The sequence below is a fragment of the Natator depressus genome, chromosome 1 (genome assembly GCF_965152275.1).
Source record: "Natator depressus isolate rNatDep1 chromosome 1, rNatDep2.hap1, whole genome shotgun sequence".
Classification (NCBI taxonomy): domain Eukaryota; kingdom Metazoa; phylum Chordata; order Testudines; family Cheloniidae; genus Natator; species Natator depressus.
The window spans coordinates 158,853,120-158,878,509 of record NC_134234.1 but is presented as its reverse complement, the minus strand read 5'-3'; the positions used below and the strand labels follow the sequence as shown (position 1 = coordinate 158,878,509).

The following is a 25,390-nucleotide window of genomic DNA, read 5'->3' as shown; positions in this document are numbered from 1 at the left end:
TACAATCTCCACTCAAGAGAAGCTCAGGACAGGAACAAGAGAGGTGCTGTAGGGCAGAATTCAGGTGTATTAACAGAACTGTGTGGATTTGTCCCTCATTTGCATGATTGCTAAAATTCATAAATAAAAAAAAATTTAAACCGAGTATTTTAAAATATTTAAACCATTTAGGAAGAAGATCTAATAGGCATCTTGGTCACTACAAATTCAAATACAGACTACAGTGTAAATCTGAATTGCCATGCTAGGCCAAGCTTATTTTATTACATACATTCTGCATTCTAAGTACTAATAAGTTCATAATGTAAACATTAAGCATACAGAGTTAAAATTCAAGGCCACAATATTTTTGATTGTCCCTTTTTTGTGTCTTTGGTTGGCCGAGATCAACTCGTAGTGTATAAATGCATAAGTTATATAATTATTATATAAAAAGGAAAAAAATAACATTGACTTGTATACTTCATTCTGACAAACGCACAGCGTTCGCGACTCGAAAAAGAAAAACTGGCGCCCGCCTAACAAAAATACTTACATGATATCTGATTTTGGCAGTCGGGGGTTGTCTCTCACCTTAAACCAGTAGAAAACAAGCTCCCTTAATAATGACGAGGTCCTAAATGTTACTTTTAAATATCAGACAATTCCAGTTTTCCCTTTTTTAAAGAGATGCATATTCTGATTTCTGAATTCTACTGCTTTTCCCTTTCTCCACTTTAAAAAAAAAATCAAGTCTATTCCTTCTATAATACTGGGAATGGTATAATACTGATCAAAATATTTCTCAAGTCCAAACAAGTAATTCTTTATAGTCCCAACACTACCAAGTTTTCAGTCTCTTCAGTATCTACTGGTAAAGAAGTTTCTTTTCTCCCATTCTCGTCTTCGTCCTCCTCTTCCTCCTTTCGACTTCCTGTATCAGATGCAGGCCTTTGCTCTACAATCATACTCTTGCCTTTCAGTACATTCTCAATTCCAATGTTTGGCTCAGGGTTCCTGTAGTATTGTCACGGAATCGTAAAGCTTGGGGTGTCTTCACAGTTTGAAAGAGCGGATACCTTTCCAATGAATGGAATGCCTTTGGAGTTTAACCTGTTGTTATTCCAAATCAACTTCCATATTCAACCAGTCTTTTTGATATGTTTCCATTTTTTTAAATGCAGGTGGTTTTTTTGGTTTGGGGTTTTTTTGTTTGTTTTGTTTTTAATGAATGCATATACTGTATGTTAGGTCACTATAGAATGATCCTTATATTGCTGTAGTATAGTCCCAGTTTGCATTAGCAAGATATCAAACTTTACACAGAAGCTTATCAAATTTTTAAGACCACTTTCTTTTGTAGGTTGTCCTTATCATTTCATGCTTTTACCTACAACAGTCTTTTGTTGTTTGGTCCACAGATTCGATGCCCATATACATTACATTTTAGCATCTTTATACTTCTTGAATACTTTCCCTACTACAAAGCGTCTTTTTGACATTTTCCCCCCCAGTCAAACTTTTTCATGTCACTTTTAGGCATTTTTAATTCATGTTCTCCAAGACAGTTCATCATAATTAATTGGGTACTATATTCCATGGAGAAGTGTCTCTTATTTTTTTCCCCCTTAGTAGTAGGTGCCAAGGTGAGAAGGCATATGGGTGGCTGGAAGCCTCGTATTAGGGTAGATGCTTCCAGTTGGTGAATTCCAGTATGTAGAAGGGGCAGCAAAAAAGCTGGAGGAAGTTACGGGTAAAGCAGGAGGATGGGGAGCTACAAAGTTCATCTTCTGAGGGTGTGCATGGTAGGGGCTCATGTAGGGTAGGTCTGTTGGATACTTATACATGGATGACTCTGGAGGATGAGGCTGGAGGGCCTGAGCTATTCCATGGAAGTCAAACTTGTAGGCATAACGCTTACCATGGACTTTAGTCATAATATTTTTGTCATAGTAATAACGGAGTGCACGACTGAGTTTGTCATAGTTCATGTTGGGTTTGCTTTTCCTTTCTCCCCAGCGCCGGGCTACTTCATCAGGGTCAGTCATCTTGAACTCTCCATTGGTGCCCTCCCAGGTAATGCAGTTGGAATTGGAGCTATCAGACAGGAGTTCCAGCAGAAACTGCCACAGTTGTATCTGTCCACTCCCTATGGTTGGGGGGTGAAAAAGTGAAGAACCAATGACTAACAACATCAGGACATCAACACTTCCCGACTTTCACATATGAAATCCAAGTGCATTTTCACCACAGAGCCCTAATTAGGAAATGTTGCAACCTCTGCGCCTGTCTCCCAGCCTAACTAATGTCTCTCTCTCAAAAAAAAAATCGGCACAGCAGGGGCCATAATTTAAAGTATTGTTTTCCCTATTTTGAAAGGCAAAATGCCATTATGTGCATATTTAATAATTACCTCATGTCATTTACTTTGGAAAATTGATGGTGAAATAATACAACACAGATATAGGAAACTAATACCTAAAGTTCAGGACAAACAGCTTTCACTTGCATAATAATTCCCACAATGTCATTTTGCAACTACATTTTCTCCATTATGGAATAAACCTACACAAAATGGAGAAGTTTAGAGAAAGCTGGATCTTTTCCAAACCATATCGCCCATTTCCAATAGTTAGGGAAATGTAGAATGGAAACTCATTAGATTGCTGTTGCATTGCATCTGTCTGCCTTGCACAGCATTTGAGAGAGAAATTAAAAGGTCTATAAAGTGAGTTCTTGTAATTGTTCTCTGTCAAACAGGAGTGAAAGCGACTGCTGAAGTTATGATTCCAAGCACTGGTATTTCTCCCTTCTTTGGAAATTAAATCTTAAAGAGAAAGAATTTGTGTTGTTGTTGACAACTTTGCAGTAGGGCTCTACACAACGTCATAAAAATAAAACACAAACCTTTTAAACAGTTGGCAGTAGTATTAGATGGGTCCTGCCACCGATATTCATGTAAAAAAGTAGTATTTTATGACAAAGCAGCACTGATACTCTGTAACAGCATTCAGTGCTCTGTATATTGCAGTCGCAATGTCAGCAGAATTTGCCAAACAGATTTTTGGTGCTAACGTCTAAGTACTGTATATCTCTGTCCAAAAATTAGATTTTTTTTTAAAAAGCAGATATATGGGTCTAATAAATGAGCATTTCTTTAGAAAGTTTATAAGGGTGGACTATCATATCAATCTAAAGTCACATCTGAAATATATTAGCAGTTTATACTTCAGTGCAACTGAAACTTTTATTCCTTTAAATGATATTTATGCAAACTGTTCTTAATGAATTTCTTCTGTTCCATTAACATGATTAAATAAACAAACAAACAAAAGAATCCGTGGTATGAGCAAAGCACGCACTTTTAATACATGAAATATAACTAGAGGATTAGAGTTGGAAAATCAATAAACAGTCCAGCACTGGACAAAACACAAATTTCTGAATAAACAATCCGACATATGTTTTAATATAAACACTTGCCTTCCAAATGTAATATATAGTCATAGGAAAATAAATGGTTTCTGTCAATTTCCTTTTAATGAGAGAGTAATTTCACCATTTTATAAATACACAAAACTTGTTAAAGTGCGGGAATAATAGTTTATAGAAATTCCATACCCGTGGCTCTCCCCAAATGTTAACATGTATCTCTATCCAGGACATATCACATTAGCTCTTTTCACAATGCCATAGGCACAAGGCTAGCAAAAGTTGAGGCTATATGTGCTACGCTGGGATTTGCAAAGCAGTTTAAGGGAGTTAGATGCCCAATTTCCAATGAATTGTAATGGGATTTGGACACCTAACTCCCTTAGCCCTCTTGAAAACAGCTGTAATTCTCATTTGGTTTTTTATGGCATACAAAAATCTTTATCTTAAAATGCAAACTAAACTATGACTTTGATGTAACTATACCATACAGCTAAATGACAGGGAAAAAGAGCCGTTAGTGTTGAAATACCCCTAACCTAAACAGGTCACAACAATATCATCAAAAGAATCATCATGATGATTTGATCATTCTTACAGAACAAAATCTTACTAACAATAGAAAAAGGGAGTAGAGAGAAAGGAGCACTCTACCCTTTGGCTGCTAAAGAAGGGCTAACAGTATTTGGCATATGCATTGCTAGTCTGTTGGACCAGATTTTGATCTCAGTTATATTGTTGTAAAACCAGACGGACTATAGTGGAGTCAGATGAACAGTTAAATCAGTCTGGTCCATAGTATATCAATAACAGTTTACCAGGAAGCTCCCTGATCTTCTCTCCCTCCCCCTGCCCTCACCTTTTAACATTATAGGCCATAGTTCGGATTGCGTTCAATAAGATATTCCTGGATGGAATTCCATATTTAAACAACATCTTCTGATTTTTCTTGGAACTATAGCCTTGGGAGAATGTCTCTGAGACTTCTAACCCAGTTGTTTCTTTCCAGAGGGGATTCTGCTTTCCCATTTGCTCCCATTTTACTGCTTGTCAATTCATAAAGTTGTCTGTTTAAAAGTCTCTTGTATTTGTCTAGTCTAGTATGCGGCATCATTTCTGCAAATAAATAAAATTGGTGTCAAAAAGAAAAGCTCACTTTAGTGATTTTACTTGTGATATGAAACCAGTATTTTCATAGCTGAGGACATCCTGGGCCAGAACCTCAGTGAGGGTAAACTGGATGTTAAGCTTCACCAGCTGAGGATCTAGCCCCCTGTATAGAACATTTGAATGAAATGAACTGCCGTTATTTAATAATTTGAATAGCATTTTTTATGGATTAAATATATTTCTAATAATGAAAAACACAGTTTGACTATGTGGACAGGGCCTAGGTCACTGGAGAAATCTGTCACGTTACACACTGGCCAAATATTCACTGCTCTCTCTTCCTTTCTAATCTAATAATGGGACTAATTTTACTTGCCTTGTTCTCCTTGGATGAAATTCAACCCTGTGCAATGGGCCACTGCAAGTCCAATGCACTGCTTAAATCCCACTTAAGCTCTCAAAATAAGGCTTAAGTACTGCATATGCCTTGCACTGACCCTCTTTGAATTCACTAAGACTACTCATATGATTACAAATCTTGCAATCCACTAGCTGCCATCAGACTCCACTGATTAATTCCTATTGATTTCACTGCATTCTGAACCTTGCCTTCAATCTAAAACAAGTGATAGAGATAAAATGTGAAATTTGAAGAAAAATCATCCCTCGGGCAGCAAAACTCCTTCTCACCTGGATTTGCAAGACGGCTGCTGGTTGGTCCAAGAATCTGATAGGGATCTACAAAAATATGGACAAAAGAAATGAATTAAAAGGTTGTAATTACATAAAATCATTTTTGAAATTCCGATCTTATTACAAAAGAGGCAAGAAACCCTACTTCAGAGTCTTGTTAAGTTGCAATACTCTGCATTTGTTTGCCAACAAAAGGACTATGAAAAACTGAAAAAAAGTGAAATTATCACCCAGTTGTATTAAAATGATAATTGATTTACTTAAGAAAATTATTTAATTATTAAATAAATTAAAATTATTTAACTCCCTGCTACAGCACGGGAACAAATCTACACAGACACACCCCTAGAGCCCCGACCAGGGGTATTTTATCTGCTACCCGAGATCCATAAACCTGGAAACCCTGGACACCCCATCATCTCAGGCATCAGCACTCTTACAGCAGGATTATCTGGCTATTTGGACTCTCTCCTCAGACCCCACACTACCAGCACTCCTAGCTATCTTCAAGACACCACCGATTTCCTGAGGAAACTACAATGCATTGGTGATCTTCCTGAAAACACCATCCTGGTCACCATGGATGCAGAAGATCTTTACACCAATATTCCACAAGAGGATGGACTACAAGCTGTTAAGAACAGTATCCCTGATGAGGCCACAGCACACCTGGTGGCTGAGCTTTGTGACTTTGTCCTCACCCACAACCATTTCAGATTTGGGAATGACTTATACCTTCAAGTCAGTGGCACTGCTATGGGTACCAGCATGGCCCCACAGTATGCCAACATTTTTATGACTGACTTAGAACAACGCTTCTTCAGCTCTCGTCCCCTAGCACCCCTCCTCTACTTGCGCTACATTGATGACATCTTCATCATATGGATGCACAGGAAGGAGGCCCTTGAAGAATTCCACCTGGGTTTCAACAATTTCCACCCCACCATCAACCTCAGCCTGGGCCAGTCCACACAAGAGATCCACTTCCTGGACACTACAGTGCTAAAAGTGATGTGATGGTCACATAAACACCACCCTATACTGGAAACCTACTGACCACTATACTTACCTACATGCCTCCAGTTTCCATCCAGGACACATCACCAGATCCATTGTCTACATCCATGCCCTAAGATACAACCGAATTTGCTCCAATCCCTCAGACAGAGACAAACAAGATCTTTATCAATCATTATTAAACCTACAATACCCACCTGGGGAAGTGAGGAAACAGATTGACAGAGCGAGACAGGTACCCAGAAATCGCCTATTACAGGACAGGCCCAACAAGGAAAACAACAGAACACCACTGGCCATCCCGAACAGCCCCCAGCTAAAACCTCTCCAGCACATTATCAACGATCTACAACTTATCCTGGAAAACGATCCCTCATTCTCACAGACCTTGGGAGGCAGGCCAGTCCTCGCTTACAGACAGCCCCCCAACCTGAAGCAAATACTCACCAGCACCTATACACCACATCACAGAAACACTAACTCAGGAACCAATCCCTGTAGCAAACCTCGTTGCCTACTCTGTCCTCATATCTACTCTAGCGACACCGTCAGAGGACCCAACCACATCAGCCACACCAGCAGAGGCTCATTCACCTGCACGTCTACGAATGTGATACATGCCATCATGTGCCAGCAATGCCCCTCTGCCATGTACATTGGCCAAACCGGACAGTCCCTACATAAAAGAATAAATGGACACAAATCGGACATCAGGAAAGGTAACATACAAAAGCCAGTAGGAGAACACTTCAGTCTTCCTGGACATTCTCTAACAGATTTGAAAGTAGCTATAACTTGAACAAAAAAACTTCAGAAACAGACTTCAAAGAGAAACAGCAGAACTACAATTCATTTGCAAATTTAACACCATTAATTTGGACTTGAATAGGGACTGGGAGTGGCTGGCTCATTACAAAAGCATCTTTGCCTCTCCTGGAATTGACACCTCCTCATCTGTTATTGGGAGTGGACTACATCCACCCTGATCGAATTGGCCCTGTCAGCACTGGTTCTCCACTGTGAGGTAACTCCCTTCTCTTCATGTGTCATTATATAATGCCTGCATTTGTAATTTTCAGTCCATGTATCTGAAGAAGTGGTGTTTTACCCATGAAAGCTTATGCCCAAATAAATCTGTTAGTCTTCAAGGTGCCACCAGACTCCTTGTTGTTTTCTTGTGTTCTGAGTTCATTTTAATGAAAAGTGTTTTTAGAATAAGTTCAAAATGGCAAAACAAAGGACCAGATTTACAAAACATTGTCTGGATTGAGTGCACACAAATATGCATGCACACCTCTTTGCACATGTAACTGTCACAGATACATACACAAATGCTCAGTCTACCCTAAGGACCTGCAAACTGTGTGGTATCACATGAGATCTCCCTGTCCAAGTCCAGTAGTTAAAGTACACTGAAATAGGAAGGCACCAGCCAAGGAGAAGGAAGAGCTGTTGAGGGAGTGCTGCTTATCCAAAGCAAGGAGAGGAGGGCGAGTGCCCTTCTAGATTTAGCAGAAAAGGAGGAGTTGCCCCCTTCCCATCCTTCCTTACTTTATATCAGTGACACTCAGACTTTGCAAGCTGCAAGTGGCTCTTTAATATGTCTCCTGCGGCTCTCTGCAGCACATGATATTAACACACTCTGTGGTTTAATCATTAACCAATCAGGATGCTTTTACTGTGTGATTAGCCAATTGTAGCTCATAAGATAACAATACTTGGTCAGTCATTTTGCTGTGAGAATAATAGATGTGATGCTGTCTAGAAGTTGCCAGCTCAGATCAGAGCCATAGGCCAATTCACTTTTGTGTGACTCTCAAAGAAATGTTATGTGGGCTACTAGGCATAGGCCAATTCACTTGTTAGAATAGAACAAAGGGGGTTGTTATCACTTACATTTACATAGCATATGCCACGGTAATTACATTTGCTTTAAATTAATGAAAACCAGTGAAATGCCAATGTTATTGTCTTCACTTATCTATAACCAGTTCTTGGCTATTACATAACGTATATCTCATGTGTCCCCTATAATTAGATAAACTTAGATGTAAGTGTGTGTCGATGCCAAATGTTTGACGTGAACCTCATGAAAACTAATGAAAGAATGTTATTTGCTGTTGCTCCTCAAAGAAACATTGCATTTGTTAATGAAGGACTTAATGGATGTAAATGAAGAAGCTTGTTCACTTCAAAGCCAGGGCCATTAAGTAACAATGGGAATTCACAGACTGTCTGCATTATTTATTCTTCCTCTAAGGAAGGACCCACATGGGTGAAGACACCTGTCAATTTGTCTTCTGGGTGCAAGATCTATAAATACTGGTTTAAGGGAATGATCCTGCATCTCTGAACTGTTTTGGATTCTAACAGGGTGGAATACTTAACAAGTGGACAGAGATGCCCAGAATTACACTGGGCAACTCCGAGGAACTTTTGGAAATCTAGCAAATTACTACAACTCTCTTAACATTTTGGACTTACAAGCTTTGACTTACTGGTTAATAAATTTTATCTGCTTTAACCTCTCAATTACTCTCATTTCTTTTCTTAGCTAATAAATCTTTAGTTGGTTTACTAGAGAAATTGGCTTCAGCATTGTCTTTGGTGAGATCCAGACTGCCAATTTGACCTGGGCTAAATGACTGGCCCTTTGGGGTTGGGAGTAACCTAATGTGATGTGGTATTTGGCATAACATGACCAGTATCATAAAATCTAGTTTGTCTGGGTGGCAAGATGCACTGGAGAGCCTCAGAGAACTGTTTGTGACTCTATGGTAAGACTAATATAGTAATATAGGAATGCACATTTGTTACTGTCTTGGTGAAATCTATTATAGAATATACCATCAGTTTGGGGTGTCTGCCCTGTTTTCTGACAGTCTGACTTGAGATTGGCACTCTCAGTTCTGAGCCATTTCAGATAGTGTAACAATATTTATACTAGTTTAAACCTGCATGTGATCCATGTCCCACACTACGTATAACAAAGTGACAGATTCTGCTCTAATGGGCTGTGGCCTCTATTTCTGTGTGACCTAGTTTGTTTCACATCACTCGTTTTTGTGCACTATTTTTGAATAAACAAATAGCAGAATTTATGAATGCAAAGCAAAACCTTTAATTTACAAAAATAGCACCCACTAAGTGCTTTTCAAGTACATAGCTGACTGCATGCAATGGAGGTTGGGTTGAATCGCCTATGAAAATTTGATCCATTAAGGAATATCCTATATAAGACCCATGGGTGGGATTTTCAAAGAAGCCAAAGGGAGTTAGGCACCCAGCTCCCATAGCATTTCAATGGCTCTTGCATGGAATTCCTTTAGGCGCCTTTGAAAATCCCAGCTCAAATCAAGAAACAAACAGAAAAGGGATTCTGTTCCACAAATATCAAAGCCAAAACTAGAGGGCAGTAGAAGAGCTTCAAGTCTTTCTCAAGGCCCTGAGTTCTCTGACCACTTGACAGCTGCTCTCAGTTGGCTTCCAGTTTTACAGCCAAGAGAATACTCAGATTGTGTTCTTTATAAATGTAAAATACTAATCATAGCGCATACACAGCAATTAAATGTTCTCAAAAAGTTTACATAAATTACCAATATATTTCTTGAAAGCCTTTGGAGGCACAATTATATTAAACTAAAAAATGCTATTTTGACAAACAGCAATAATAATACTTCTCAAACCACATACATATAAACAGTTCAAGCTAATGGAATGCAGTCATGCACATATTCTTATTTAGCTATAACAAAATCCAGAATAATGAAAAGTCCATTTCAAAAACATAGAATCCGTGTCCATCTGAATCCAGATTATTCTGCAGGTGTACTTCATCTCCCATTTCTATCATTTTGCCATTAGTAAAAGCCATTACTGCTTTTGTGATGTACTTTCTCATTCAAGGGACAATCTAACTTAATACTATGGGTTTCTGTCCCATATAACGAACTAATTGCTTGCCAGCCACAAAACTCTTCTGCCTTTCAAGATTACTTGAACATAATCTGATAAAATTGATACTTTCTCCTGATGGTTACCCAACAGAATGGAAATCCTTCCAACTTTCAGCCCCGTGTTTCAGTAGTCCAGGATTTCAAACTCTAGTAGGATTATATGAGGAATTCCAGTTCTATCTATATTTCTCCTAGATATTGAAATCTTCACTTCTGTACATTTTTCTGATGCTAATACTCCAATCAGCCATTATGAACAGAATTCTTTGAAATCCTTAGATTCCACATTTTTGTACTTGAACTGAATATGTGTGCTTTGCTTAATAGTTCATTGATCCCCTTAAAGGCAACAAGACCCTTGTAAGAATTACTAAAAGGAAGTCACAATGAGCTGTGACAGCATGTTGGCAAGTTGGAGGTCCACCACATCCAACTTTCCAGCAAATTGTTAATTTGTATTCTTGAATCTTTGATTTGTAGGTCATGGGGGTCTCAGTTTGAGTTAACTGTATACACAAGACACGAATACACAATTCAGCCACCAGGCAGGATGCTACAATGAGCTCAGCCACTATGAGGGCTTCTCTGCTAATTGTTTGCGTCTGCTCTCGCAGTTGGCTATTTGTTGGCAGACTACAGTGCACTTCAGATCACTTTTAATATATTCCATTTAACCCATATCCAACTTAAATAAAGTTACACACACCTAACTGAGGTCGCTGGTCTTCTGTTTTGGGCACTGTTGATGATGATGGTTGGGTAACTGAAAATAGAAAAATTTATACATTTATCTATTTTTTCTAATTTGAAAATCAGTCACCAAAACTGTCTTACATTGAATGGGCCAAAGTCATCACTGGCATAAGTAGAGACAACTCACTGGACTTCAACAGCTCAGCACTTGGTGATGTCAACTATGAGATTTGCCCTGATATGCCTTTATCAAAATAAACTGATCTGACCTGATCATGCTCCTATTAAAATAAATGCCAACATGCCTGCGACTTCAATAAGAGCAGGTTTGGGCCCTACAATCAGTACATAGTTGTTACTGATAATTACATCTCGCATAATATTCACATATTTATTGCACTTGTCTGCTAAGACAGTATCAAATATGAGAAATTCTAAAGCAGAAAGTCTTCAGCTTAAGGCAAGTTCTGTCACTGTTTGACCTTTTCCAACACTACATATATCTGTTGGTTTCTGTCAGAGATACTGATGTAGGGTGGAAAAGAAACAATGAATTTCTCCTAAATAACGTACATGTAAAGTTACTTTTTGGAAGGAGCATATACTGTATAACTTGCAAAGAAAGGGCTCTGTTCTTCCTTATATGTGACTAACCCATGCAGGGGAGAAGAAAATCTATGAGTTCTAATGATTTACAGATAGTGTTTCTTCTGAATTCTTCCATTGTGGTAGAGGAGGGGTGTGAGTGTGGTTTTCCTCTCCCCCAGTAGAAGAAGCTAGTGTTTTGATCAGTTTTTCTTTGTGGATCTCATGGCATCCACTGGTGATAAGGGGCTTGCACTATGTTCTCCTGCAAGTTGGGATGGGGAGAATCCAGAGAAGTCTAACTGTGGCCTGCTTCCTCCAACTTCGTGGAGCTAGAATCCCAGATAGTCCCCATGAAGGAGCTTTCTTGCAGTAGAAAGGGAAGGGGACCATACCACAGAGGCAAAGGTCCTCCCACCCACAACTCCTCTCTGCATGCAGTCATAGAAGAGAAAATAGGACCTAAAACCTTAAAGAACAAACTTTAGAAGGAATACTCAAATCACTTTTGAAACATTTCAACCACTCAGTAAGTATTAACCTATTTTTTCTGCAGAGTCTACAGTGCTTCTGCTCTATATCTCTGTTTGATTTATTGGTAGAGCTAAGGATTTTACATTGATCCAAACTCTTGTTACTTTTCTTTCTTTGAGTGAGCTATATCAAAAATAGGCCTATTGTAGGCAGATTTTCAAATTTGGGTGCCTAAGTTTAAAACACCCAAATCCTTATTTTAATTCTCAGACCAGTCCTTTGATACCCAAGTACCAGTTTCAGACACCAAATAATAGTTTGAATACCCAAATGCAGAATTCTGTGGCATAACATAGGTGCTCAAGTTTGAATTCCATTTCCAGAGGAGATACACCTGACATGAATTGGGCCCCCATGCTGGAAAGTAAGCAGGTGCTTACCTTTTGATTGAGGAGCAGGGTGACTATGACTTGTCCATGCTGACCTTCTGGCTTGTTCATACGATAAATCTGTAGAGAAAAATAAACTGTCTCAAATATATACGGCATAAAGTGTGACACATTCTTAGTGGCTAAATCACTGGACATGGGAAGGTTACTGAAATGAGAAGGATCCCCATTGCCAAGCCCCTGGTCCTTTTAGTCATCTCTCACCCTGACAGCTGCACCCTGGCCTCCCTAACTACCTGCCTCTTTCCTTTCTCCTCTGCAGTCTACTCAACACACCACTGCAAAAAAAATCTTCACCCTCCCCACTGCTGTAGCAATGTCTCTTCTCTGGCTTCTTGTCTCCTTCCACCTCACATTCAAATTTATTGTCCTCACCTTCAAGCGTCTCCACAACTCTGCTCTTGCCTTTAATCTCCCCGTATCTCCTCCCCCCATCCCCCCCACCAACACACTTCCACTGGGATGTAGGCGGGGGGACTGAGCAGGCACTTTGACAGCTCACACTAGAGCCTGGCTGACTGGAGTGGGTTCAAGGATCCATGGAGGTTGGAGGCAGGAGTAAGTGTCAGTTACTTGGGTAAGATCTCCCATCACAGTGCGTCAGATGAAAGTCTCTTCTACAATTCATTGTTTTAAGAAAATGGACTTTGGTCTTTTTACTGCCTTGTTAGTCTGCTGCTGTCACTCCTCGAGATGTGGAAGGCTTGAGAGCTACGTATGGTCCCATCCAGTGGGGATATTAGTGGGGACAGTATAGTACTGGTTTTGTTATTATGATGTTCCACTAAGTTACTACTAAGACTTTTGATAACCTTCATTTTCTTTTATTTAATGTTATGTAACTTTTTAATAAATAAATTATTTATTCTTATTATCACAGAGCATTTGGAAGGATCTGCTCTGTAGCTGAGGCAATCACTAGTCCTGATATCCTTTGAACCCAGTGAGGCTGTACTAAATATCCTGTACCTCTGCTATACCCTACATCTCTGCCCTTATCTGCTACTTTTCACTTTGCATGTGCCCTTTACTCTGTTAACTCCGCTGCTTTCATTTGCCTTTTGTTCTCCCACCTATGGATCCTTCTTTTATTCTTACACTTGATACAGCCTCTCTCACTCTCCTTTTTCAGAACCATTCACAAAACCCACCTCTTTCTGGCTAACAGTTAGCTGATGGCTTATACTTGAGCATTCCTCATTGCCATTCCCATAAAAACAATTTCAAATAGTTGCTAAAAGAAACTGAAACACCCTACAAGTTAACATGACAATGACGGCTCATGTGTCTGTAACCCTCAGAGTGCAATGCCACCCAACCGCTTCAGAGGGTGGGAAACAATGAGCCGGCAGTGATTGGGACAGCCCCAGTTGAACGGGGGTGGAGAACACACAATGAGGGGACACAGGAGTGTCCAACCACTCATTGGCTAGCTTGGGGATGAAGGGAGTGGTCCCTCGTCCTCCCCTTTCTGTAATTTCAACCTTAGTCTGGGCCATGTGGAGCCTCTTTTTGCACTGCTCCAGTAGCTATAATATACACAATATACTAATTTTGGGCCTCCTTTGAGATCTCAAGAAAGGGAATAAAATACACCTGTTGCCAAATCAGTGCTGTATTAAGGTAGAAGCATAGACTCCTTTGAATGGATGGTAGATTCTTAATAGTGTCTTAGCTTTCTTTTAGAAAGGTTGTTTGACAGTCTTTAAAAATGAAATCAGGTAGGAAGTTGTGAACCCAGTTGAGAAGGCAGTTTGACTCTGAGTGTGGCTTTTGTATATCTACCCATTTTCAGACACTACTGGAGAGAGAATGGAATGGAAACAAAGTGTAATGTGTAATTCACAACCAAATTGCCTTTAATTTATTTAGTCTGTTTGGCTTGCGTGTATAACTGGCATTGCCATCGCTGTGGTCTGATGGAATCTTACACTCTCAAAATTTCGTTTTTGCTGGAATACACACTTTTTGTTCTGTATTATATTTTAAGTAACTGTGCCTTTTTATCCTTGATTTTTCTACTTTTATACCACATTCTTCTCTTGTGGAAACATGGAGAATTGGACAAAATAGCGCTAACTGTATAGGTATTTATCCCTGATCTGAGTAACTGTATACGGTACTATTATAATTATTTATTATAGTATAGTCGCACCCAGAAGCCCCAATCAAATTGGGATCCAATTGTGCTCAGTACCATTAAAGCATATAGTTAGAGATAGTCTTCTCCCTGGAGAACTTACCATCTAAAAGGAAAACGAAGACAGACGAAGGGTCAAATTGTGTGCTGTGTGCAGTTTCTACTGCACACAGCAGAAACAGAGGGTGTGCTGTCAAGGAGCTGATCCCGATCCTCTGCCCAGCTCTGGATGACAATTAGAACAGCCTGGGGGCTACTCTAAACAAGCACTAGGTGGCTATGGTCCACAATGGATCATAAGCCAGCTGAGGACTGTCAGAGTGCATGGTGGGAGGTGCACAAGCTGGCTATGCTGCACCTGATGAAAACCCTTCCATGCTGTGGTATTCCCAGCTTGGGGGTTGTGACCAGTGTGTGCAACATCTTGAGCTGGGCCAAGAATCTAGCCCAAAGGGAGGGGGAGTAGGACACAATATACAAGCAAAGGGGGGAAAAGGGTGATGTCAGGTGCACATGTCGGTAATTCCAATTTTTCCTAACCCTTCACTCTCCCACAAAGGTAGAAAAGAACAACATGATACTGATGAGATATATGCCTGTCACCAGCCAGTCTGCACTCCTTCCCATTCTTCATTTGTTTTTTTGAGAGGGATGGGAAGGGGGGCTCAGATTGTAAACTCTTGTGTAACTGTATATTAAGGGCAGTTGCATGGCACTTGTGCATTTGCATACTAGTGCTAGTTGTTAGGATTTTATTTTTAAAATACCACATACCTGAAATTCATTAAGAAGTATAAATTTAGTACTGTGAGAAAACTCTTGAGTCAAAAGGCAAAACACATCATCATACAGTTGTGTGACTACGCCCTCTTTTAAAGGGAAGATCCAGCTCTCAGCCCTAGTTGAAACAGCAACAAAATTAAGACTTCATTCTTAGTTCAGGATCTGGGAGTTTATTTGGACAATGATTTGTATTTTGTTAAACATATTGCTATCATAGATAAGCAGGTCTGTTTTTACTCATGAGAAATTGGTACAGTATGTCCTTATCTAGAACAGATCTTGTAATTCACTCTCATTTGATGAGACATTTAGGTAATCCCATATTAGTCCTTCCTGAGCTACTACAGTGTATCACTTTTAACTTGCAAAAAATTCCTGGTATTCTATTGTCAGGACAGCTGAAGAAATATGACTTTGCCTTTCTAATTCTTCAGGAACTTCACTCACTTCCTATTCTCCATTATATTCATTTAACAATGGTAATTGTTTAATTTTGATTCACTCTCTGGAATTGCTTCCCAATGTTTGGCTAATGCATTTTTACTTTAGCATCCTCTATGCCTCTTTTTCCTTTTACTTGTAATCAATGACTGCCTCGAGGACAATCATAGCTACTCCTGTTATTAGCAAAAGAGCATTTAGTTATGGAATAGCTTCCCTGTAAAAGTTAGGCTGTGTCAATTCTAGTTGAGATTTGGACCTTGTCTGAAAACTACAGTTATCAGGAATTTTCTGCTGAAAGAAAACAAAGAAACTAAGAAAACACCTGTACCCAGGAACCCTTGTACCCAGATTTTACTTAATTGTTTTTATTTTCTGTTGGGAAAATCAAAATTAAATCTTACATTTTAGGTCAGCTGGACCCAGACTGAAATATTTTGGTTGGTTGAACTGACCCAAAACATTTCATTTTGAATCAGTTCAACATTATACTGCATCTCCCTTTGGTGTTGCATAGCCTCATGGGAGCTTTAGTTCTCTCCTGGACACCCTGGCTAGAAGCAATGTGGTTTCCTTTCTGACCAAGCCCTGAGGTGTATCATGGGAGGAGGGGGTCACATGACAGTGGGCATAATAAAATTTTATTGTACAACTCTTGTATGTGTTGTTTCAGGGATCATATTAATGTATTTGATCACATTTTAAACATACCTTTATCAAAATTCTTGATTCACAGAATGAACAACAAATAACTAATAAAAATAGAGATAGAAAGGAAATACATATATAAGAAATTACTTTAATTTTATGTAAGGAAATTATATTTGATTCTTCTGTATTAAAACAAAAATTATGAATGAACCATCCAGAGGAGCATGCGCTAAGGATAGGTACATAGGAATTGTCATACTGGAAAAGTCCTGTGTTCCACCTAGTCTGCTATCCTGTTTCCAACTATTCAGAGGAAGATTGAAGACTCCACACAGTAAGCAGATTTGGGGTAATCTTCCTACTAGAGATAGGATTAGTTAGAGATTATTGAGAGCTCTGAAGGATCAGGTTTCATATCTGATATAAATTTGTGTTGGTAATTACTACTCCAACTGAATATTCTTGTTATCCATATAAATGTCCAATCTCTCTTTAGATCTTGCTAAGCTCTGCACTTCAACAACATCCCATGACAATGAGGTCCAAAGTCTACTGATGTGTTGTGTGAAAAAGTATTTCCTTTTATCAGTTTTGAATTTGCTTCCTCTTGATTTCATTGAATGTCCTCTCATTCTTGTATTGAGACACACGGAAAATAGAAGTTCCCAATCCACCTTTTCTAAGCCTCTCATTATTTTGTAATAATTTTATCATGTACCTCTCATTGGTCATCTCTTATCTAAGGTAAAAAATCCCTGATTCACCAATTGCTCACCAGAGGAGAGCTTTTCCAGGGTTTTAATCATTCTCATCACTTCTCTCTGAATGCCCTCTAATTCTGCAAATATAATTCTGGAGATGGGGTGACGAGTACTGAACACAACGTTCCAAATGAGGCTGCACTGTTGATTTATATAGTGGCACAATAATCTTTTCCATATCATTCTCCACCCTGTTCCTTATGCAGCTTAACATTTTGTTAGTTTTTTTGACAGCAGTTGTACACTGAGCAGAGGTCTTCATTAAGCAATCCATAGTGATGCCCAGGTCCCTTTTCCTGAATTAATAAGGTTAATTTAGAACTCAGTAAGGTATACGAATAGTTCAACTTTTCCCCTCCAATTTGCATTATATTGCATTTATCAACATTCACTTTCATCAGCCATTGTATTGCCCATTCACTTAGCTTGGTTAATTCCCGCTGAAGTTCCTCACAGTTCTCTCTGGATTTAACTAATCTAAATAATTTTGTGCCATTTGCAAATTTTGCTTCTTCACTTTTGTCACAGATTTTGTCACCATCCTTTTCCAGATCATTAAACATCAGTCATCCTAACTGTATTGTGAGGCGCCTACTGTTAACCTCTTGTCACGATAAGAGTTGATTATTTGTTCCTATTTTTAGTATTATGTCTTAGCCAGTTTTTGATCCATGACAATATTTTGCCACTCATCCCATTACTACTCAATTTCTTTAGTAACCTCTTCTGAGGCGCTTTGTCAAAGTCCTTTTGAAAGTCTAAATAAATTATGTCAACTGATTCTTCAATGCCTAATACTTTATTGGTATGTTCAAAGAAGTCTAATACAACAGCGAGGCATGATTTTCCTTGCAGAAATTGTGCCGGTTAGACCCTATTATATTATGAACTTCTAGGAAAAACCTTCTAGAAAAACCTAGAAGATCATAATATAATAGGGTCTAACCGGCACAATTTCTGCAAGGAAAATCATGCCTCGCTGTTTTATTAGACTTATTGAACATATCAATAAAGTATTAGATATAGAAGAACCAGTTGTTGTTCAAATTTTAAACTATCATTTCAACCAGTGCAAGATGTAGTGGTGATTAATTTCCTGGATTACTATCTAGAGCATTTTTAAAATATACATACACCATTTGCTATCCTGCAATCCTCTGGTGCACTAGCTGTTTTAGTGAGAGATTGCATATCTTCACTAGCAGCTCACTCACTTCAATTTTAAGTCTCTTCAGTACTCCTGGATATATACCACCTGAACCTGGTGACGTATTGCTTTTTAATAACTTTCTTCTGTTGCCTCAATCCCTGCTAGTACTTCCTCTTTATTATTGGAAAAGCAAAGGTCCAGGCTAGGTATCTTCCCAACATCCTCAGCGGTGAAGAAATCCTCTAGCTTCTCAGCATTGTTCTTTTCTTCCTTCATTGTTCCCTTTATCCCTGGTGATCTAGCGGACCCACATATTCTGTCATTGGCTTCCCACTTCTGATATACTTAAAGAATCTCTTGTTGTTTGTTTTTATGCTTTTATACCCTTGCATCTAGTTATTTTGTCTCAAAAATAAACAGTAAACAGAGAGAGAAGAAACAAATAATAATACTAATACCACACTCTTACATAGCACTTACTCCAGGTGATCTCAAAGCACTTTACAAAGGAGCTCAGTATCATTATCCTCATTTTACAGATGCGAAAACTGAGGCACAGACAGGTGAAGTGACTTGCCCAAGATCACTCAGCAGGCCAATGGAAAGTGCTGGGAATAGAACCTAGGTCTCCTGAGTCCCAACCCACTGCTCTATCCACTAGGCCACACTGCCTCAAAAATAGATGGCTATGGAAAAACAGACTCATTAAGCTGCTCTTCCATCCCACTTCATCCCACACAGGGGACCATATATACCTATAGCTATATATTATTCAACATTTATATACTGTGCTATTTTATAGGAGTCTCTGAAAGAGAAAGAGAGAGGGATAGTGAGAGTGAGCAAGATTGCATCACATAGTAAGATCATCATTCATACCTGGCCTGGTTGTAATTCTTTGTGTTGCTTCTGGATAAACTGAAGTATTTGGGAAAATAAAAGCTGCACCTCCTGCAGGAAAAAGTGGAGACAAAACACATAAGGACTGTTTTTTCCACAGTCAGTGCTGTCACTGGTAACTCTGTTTCAGCTAGTCAATGTATTTGAATGAAGCATATGAATAAATGTTTTGTCACCCAGGAGTGAGGTTTATAGGGCCTGATTCTAGTCTCCTTTACATCAGTGTAAATCCATTCAAATTAGTGGAGATACCCCAGTGTAAACCAAGGTAAGTAAGAAAAGAATTAAGTCCATATTTTTTTAAATTTAGAAAAACTGGCCCCAGATTTCAGCAGGTTTCATAGCTGTTGTGAAGTGCAATTTATTTTGCCTTATCTTTATTTAGTGTGTACATCTCCCTAACCTGTGCATATTTTCAGCAGATAACCTAGGGCCTGATCCAAAGCCCATGGAAGTAAGTAGGACTCTTCATTTACTTCCATAGGCTTTGGATCAGTCTCCCAGAGAATTAATTCTTGGTGTATAGTGAAACATTGTAAAAATAACCAGTTTGATGCAGAAAACGATGTCTGACTATTTCAGGAATTTAAATAGCTCTAACCATGCTAACAGATTTATAGTTATCATGGTTGGAAATCTGAAAGAAATCTAAGGGGATTATGTGACTTTTAAAAGAAGTAGGACACTAATCCCCTCAGGCTCCTTTGAAGTTCCCATCCCACATTTTTATACAAACAGAACCAAACCGAACAAATATTATTATTTCTTTTTCTTTCATACTGTATGATATTGCGGACATAAATGCTGTCTATGTAGCTGCAGTGTATCAATAATCCCAGTGAAGTAAATGCAGATTATTTTGTTTTGGGCAGAGAAACTAAGAAATCTCAACACCATTGCAATTACACAGAAAAAGGTAACAGGGATTCATTGAGAAACTACTGGATAACTGTGCGGGGAAGTTCACTGCTAAATTAGGATTGTGACTTATAGAGATGGAAAAGACCCTCAAATCCATCTACTTTTAAAATGAAATTTAAGGGCTGTTCCAAAGTCCATTGAAGTGAATGGAGAGGCTCCCACTGACTTGAATGGACTTTGGATCAAACCTAGCAGCCCTCGATAGAGGATATATTGGATATGAAACATTTGATCTTAGCAAAGAGCATTTAATGTTTGAGTAACTATGCTGTAAGTTTGCAGGGAAACAGTGCTAATTATGACAGTGAAAGAAAATTTGCAGAATATTTCACATTCTTTTTTGATATTAGCTTTTCCATTTCTTAAATAGTTGTTATTTCTGGTCACTGTAGGTAACTAATACCCTCAGGCATGATAACGTGATGTTCAAAACTTGTATTTAATCAAATGACAATATATAGCATTCCGTGTCACCCTCTGTTATGCAACTACCAGAACAAAACAAAACTTCCACTGATTTTTTTCATAAATATTTTGAGTGAAATTTTGTAACATCATAGAATTTTGCAGAAGAAATATACTTTTAAGGAGTGTTTCATATTCATCTCCTACTTGTCCTGGGTGGCTCATAGGAGGGTAAGTAGTAACTTTTTTTTTTTTTAATTTTAAATAAGATCAAACTTTGCTGAGACTTGGTGAGAAGCCCCATATTATAGACAATGTATGTGATGGAGGGTTATGTGCGTATCTATAAAGCATTGTACAGAGAGAAGAATCAGCACTTAGTAGGACTTCAGCACAGAACAAGACTCAGGGAAGCAGCATGAAAACCTGGGGACAGAAAGCAGTCCATAAAATACATTTTCTCCCTACCCCCTGACTTTCAAAAGGCCCAAGCATAGTAGTAGTAGAGGATAATGGCCTAGCATGGTAAAAAGGGATTTTTGCTTTAAAAAAAAATCCCACACATCTTTTGCATTTTGTGAGGTTATAACACCCTTTTTAATTTAGCATGTTTCATTTTATTATTGGTACAGTCTAAATTAAAAAATTAAAACTGGAAATACTCCATCAGCAAAATAGTCAGTATTGTCTTCTAAAATGGGGAAAAGTAAAATCCCTGCTTATCCAGTTCTTTTTGTGATAAAATAGTATTTAAATAGGGTTACCATATTTGAACATTCAAAAAAGAGGACACTCCACGGGGTACGTGTGGGGGGGGTGTTTGCTTGCGCCTCCCCCGGCCCTGCCCCAACTCCACCCCTTCCCGCCCCCATTCCAACCTCTTCCCCAAAGTCCCCGCCCCAACTCCACCCCCTCCCTGCCCCATTGGGCCCCTTCCCCAAATCCCCGCCCCGGCCCTGAGTACACCGCGTTCCCCCTCCACCCCCTTCCCTCCCAGCTGCACGAAACAGCTGTTTTGTGGCGAAAGCGCTGGGAGCTAGGGGGAAAAAGCGGGCACTCTCTCGAGTGATCAACATTCACTCTCTTTCTCAAATGATCAACATTCACTCTCTTTCTTGAATGATCAACTCTTCTTTGGGGAAAAATAATAATGGCAAAATCCCGGATGTTTTTAGATATTTAAAAACTCCTCCCGGACGGCAATTTAAGAACCAAAAAGCAGGACATGTCTGGGAAAATACAGACGTATGGTAACCCTAATTTAAATATCTGATACAATATACTGCATGGGATAAATAAACCAGACTTAGGCACCAACACTGCAAGCTGATCTGTGCAGGGGGACTCCTGAGCCAGGACAGTGCTCCATTGACTTTAGTGGGGCTCCATGCAGGCAAAAGGATCCACCTGCGTGGATCTGATAGGATAAGATCAGAGCCTTAGAGACTAAGTGCAGTTTGTTGCATGTGGGTGGACCCTTGCGCCTCTGTGGGTACAAGAGTTAAAGTGCACACAGGGATCCAATTGTAGAATCTGGTCCTAAATGATCTCGCCTCTGTTCAGTGTGTGTGTAGAAAACTCCCATAATTGCTAATATGAATCTTACACAAATATCAGGGGAGAATACACTGTCTCCCTGGTGATTTACCATTTCCATTTTTTAGCATGCAACTCAAACAGGAATCCTGTGTTTTTAGAAGATGACCTATAGGAATGGGAGCGATGCCAGCATTACCTGTGTTTCTAGCATGCATTAACCGTGGAGAGTTTTGTAAGGCCTTATCAACATCATCTGAAGTCAAATGTGGAAGAGGAGCTACAAAACAAAACAAAAAGCAACACCAAAATGAAAAAAAATTGAGAATTATCTTCTAAAGACATTTTTCCCCCGATAGGATTGTTTTAAAGCAAGTCTAGTAACAATCAGTTTAGTTCTGCTATTTGTGGGGGAGCTGTGTGTGTTAAAGCTTAAACTAGGGTATTCATTTAAATAATATTATTAATACATAATATTTCAGTCTGATTGTGTGTGTGTGTGTGTATGTGTATGTAAAAGACTGCACCACACTGGTGTTGCAATGTTTGTTTGTTTTTAAAACCATATTCACTAATTTTAATGTTTTAAATTATGCAAATTATGCCAAAACTACAGCCTTCAAATCAGTAATTCACTGTTCCCTTCTTCCCCCTTAGAATGTTATCATCTGCTACAAATCCTTTGGTTTCAGATTTAGGTGATTCTGTTCTCTTCTCCATGAATGTACATAACTCCTATTAATTTAAATGAGAGCTACATGCACCTATGCAGAGTAGAACAGATGATATATGTTCATAGAATCATGCCTGGAATTTTCTTTATAAATCAATGTTTTTACTCTCATTTAGGGTTCTCAAACCTAAAATGGAAAGAAGAGTACGTGACCAGAAAAAACATCATCACCAAAAGTCCCTTTGATTTTCTTCCTACAGTATTGTGGATGAACAGGCTGGGTTTCAAATTAATTTTTGCCTAATATGGACATTTGGAGATATTCTTAAGATAATTTCTGAAAGTAGTCACAATGAGCCTGATCTAAGGCCCACTCCAGTCAATGGATGTCTTTCCATCAACTTAAATAAGCTTTGGATCAGGCCCTACATAATATTTTCAGAAGCAGTAATATTCGAGATAGGGAGATTTGAAATCCCAAATTGAAAAGGCACTACAACTGGAAATGCTGTTGATAGATTTGTTCTAACCATCATAAAGAATGGAAATTGTCTTACTCTCTCTGAGGTAGTGTAGATGTGAGAGGAGGATATCTGCATTATAGCTTGGGGTGAGTCTCTGGAAGTCATCTTTGGTCATTTTACACAGTTCCTTCCCATCAATGTTCTGGAACAACAAGATGTCAACGTCTGGAAGACCATATTCCTTCACGGCCCATTCCAACCACTGACGTACATGGTCTGTACTCCATAACGTAGGATCTGAATGGTTTCACAAAGCATAAAATTAGAATCATAGAAGATTAGGGTTGGAAGAGACCTCAGGAGGTCATCTAGTCCAATCCCCTGCTCAAAGCAGGACCAACTCCCACTAAATCATCCCAGCCAGGGTTTTGTCAAGCTGGGCCTTAAAAACCTCTAAGGATGGAGATTTCACCACCTCCCTAGGTAACCCATTCCAGTGCTTTACCACCCTCCTAGTGAAATAGTGTTTCCTAATATCCAACCTAGACCTCCCCCACTGCAACTTGAGACCATTGCTCCTTGTTATGTCATCTGCCACCATTGAGTACAGCCTAGCTCCATCCTCTTTGGAACCCCCATTCAGATAGTTGAAAGCTGCTATCAAATCACCCCTCACTTTTCTCTTCTGCAGAATAAATAAGCCCAGTTCGCTCAGCCTCTCCTCGTAAGTCATGTGCCCCAGCCCCCTAATAATTTCCATTGCCCTCTGCTGGACTCTCTCCAATTTGTCCACATCCTTTCTGTAGTTGGGGGCTCAAAACTGGATGCAATACTCCAGATGTGGCCTCACCAGTGCCAAATAAAGGGAAATAATTACTTCCCTCGATCTGCTGGCAATGCTCCTACTAATGGAGCCCAATATGCTGTTAGCCTTCTTGGCAACAAGGGCACACTGTTGACTGATATCCAGCTTCTCATCCACTGTAATCCCCAGGTCCTTTTCTGCAGAACTGCCACTTAGCCTGTTGGTCCCCAGCCTGTAGCAGTGCATGGGATTCTAATCTGTAGCCGTGCATTGGATTCTTCCGTCCTAAGTGCAGGACTCTGCACTTGTCCTTGTTGAACCTCATCAGATTTCTTTTGGCCCAATCCTCCAATTTGTCTAGGTCACTCTGGACCCTATCCCTACCCTCCAGCATATCTACCTCTCCCCACAGTTTAGTGTCATCCACAAACTTGCTGAGGGTGCAATCCATCTCATCATCCAGATCATTAATGAAGATGTTAAACAAAACTGGCCCCAAGACCGACCCCTGGGGCACGCCACCATTGGGACCAATACTAAATTAACAAAGTACATTATTGTCAAACTGGAAGATGATAATCCATGATGCACTAACTTCAGTGTAGTTATACAAAAAATGAATTTGGCCTATTAGGGGGAAAGAAGACCTGAGAAAAAATGGCTGTCCAAAGTACGGTGGTGAGGTAGGACTGCTGTTTATTATTTATTACATACTTATTTTACTGTTAACTTGTCCTCCCACATCACTGATCTTCACCTGTTATGTCTCATCATTATCCTACACTATTGTTCACATAGTGATGTGAACCCCTGTCCATATGCAGAGGACCACTGGGTACAGGTGTTTGTATTTGCAGCACCTGTTGCAGGACAGAAGCCAATAACTATCATTTTCAAAGGTTTCTGGTGAAGTTCATACTGCTTACTCAAGCAAAATGCTCAGTGAAGTCAAGAACAGTTTTTTCTAAGGAAAGACTGAGTAAGGACTTCAGAATTTGGCCTGTTATTTAATAAGTTAGCATAGATTCAGTTAGATAGAGCATTCTTTTCCTAACCTTAAAAATACAAAGTGAAGAGGAGAAGAAAACATGCACTCACTGGTTGCTCAACCCTTACTCAAATGATCTAGAGCTTGAGCTTTTTCCAAAATGTATCAATTTTCAGCATTTATAAGATATTGTGACATGCAGGATAAGAGTGCTCTTGAAATCAGCAAATTTTTTCATGACAAAGATCTGAGTTATGTCTTCCCGAATATTTTCATTGCATTGAGACTGTATTTGAATGTACCCATTGCCAGCTGTGAAGCAGAGTAATTGTTCTCTAAGCTTTGTCTGAATGAAAAGTTGTCTTTGGTGAGCTATGGTAGAAA

At 39.2% G+C, this 25,390-nt stretch overlaps 1 protein-coding gene across 5 annotated transcripts in view; it reads right to left on the bottom strand.

Moving 5' to 3' along the window:
• Positions 1–363: 363 nt before the first annotated feature.
• ERG (ETS transcription factor ERG) overlaps positions 364–25,390 on the bottom strand; it is a 201,814-nt gene continuing 176,787 nt past the window's right edge. For 4 of the 5 annotated variants that reach the window (XM_074969955.1, XM_074969948.1, XM_074969968.1 and 1 more), the window contains 7 exons: positions 23,307–23,510; positions 22,276–22,356; positions 19,194–19,265; positions 12,380–12,448; positions 10,894–10,950; positions 5,212–5,259; positions 364–2,128 (listed from right to left, as the gene is read on the bottom strand). In XM_074969955.1, coding sequence (XP_074826056.1) covers positions 1,608–2,128; positions 5,212–5,259; positions 10,894–10,950; positions 12,380–12,448; positions 19,194–19,265; positions 22,276–22,356; positions 23,307–23,510 — 1,052 coding nt within the window. In that variant the 3' untranslated portion in view covers positions 364–1,607. The remainder of the gene's footprint in view (positions 2,129–5,211; positions 5,260–10,893; positions 10,951–12,379; positions 12,449–19,193; positions 19,266–22,275; positions 22,357–23,306; positions 23,511–25,390) is intronic. The other variant, XM_074969971.1, reaches the window with a different exon arrangement.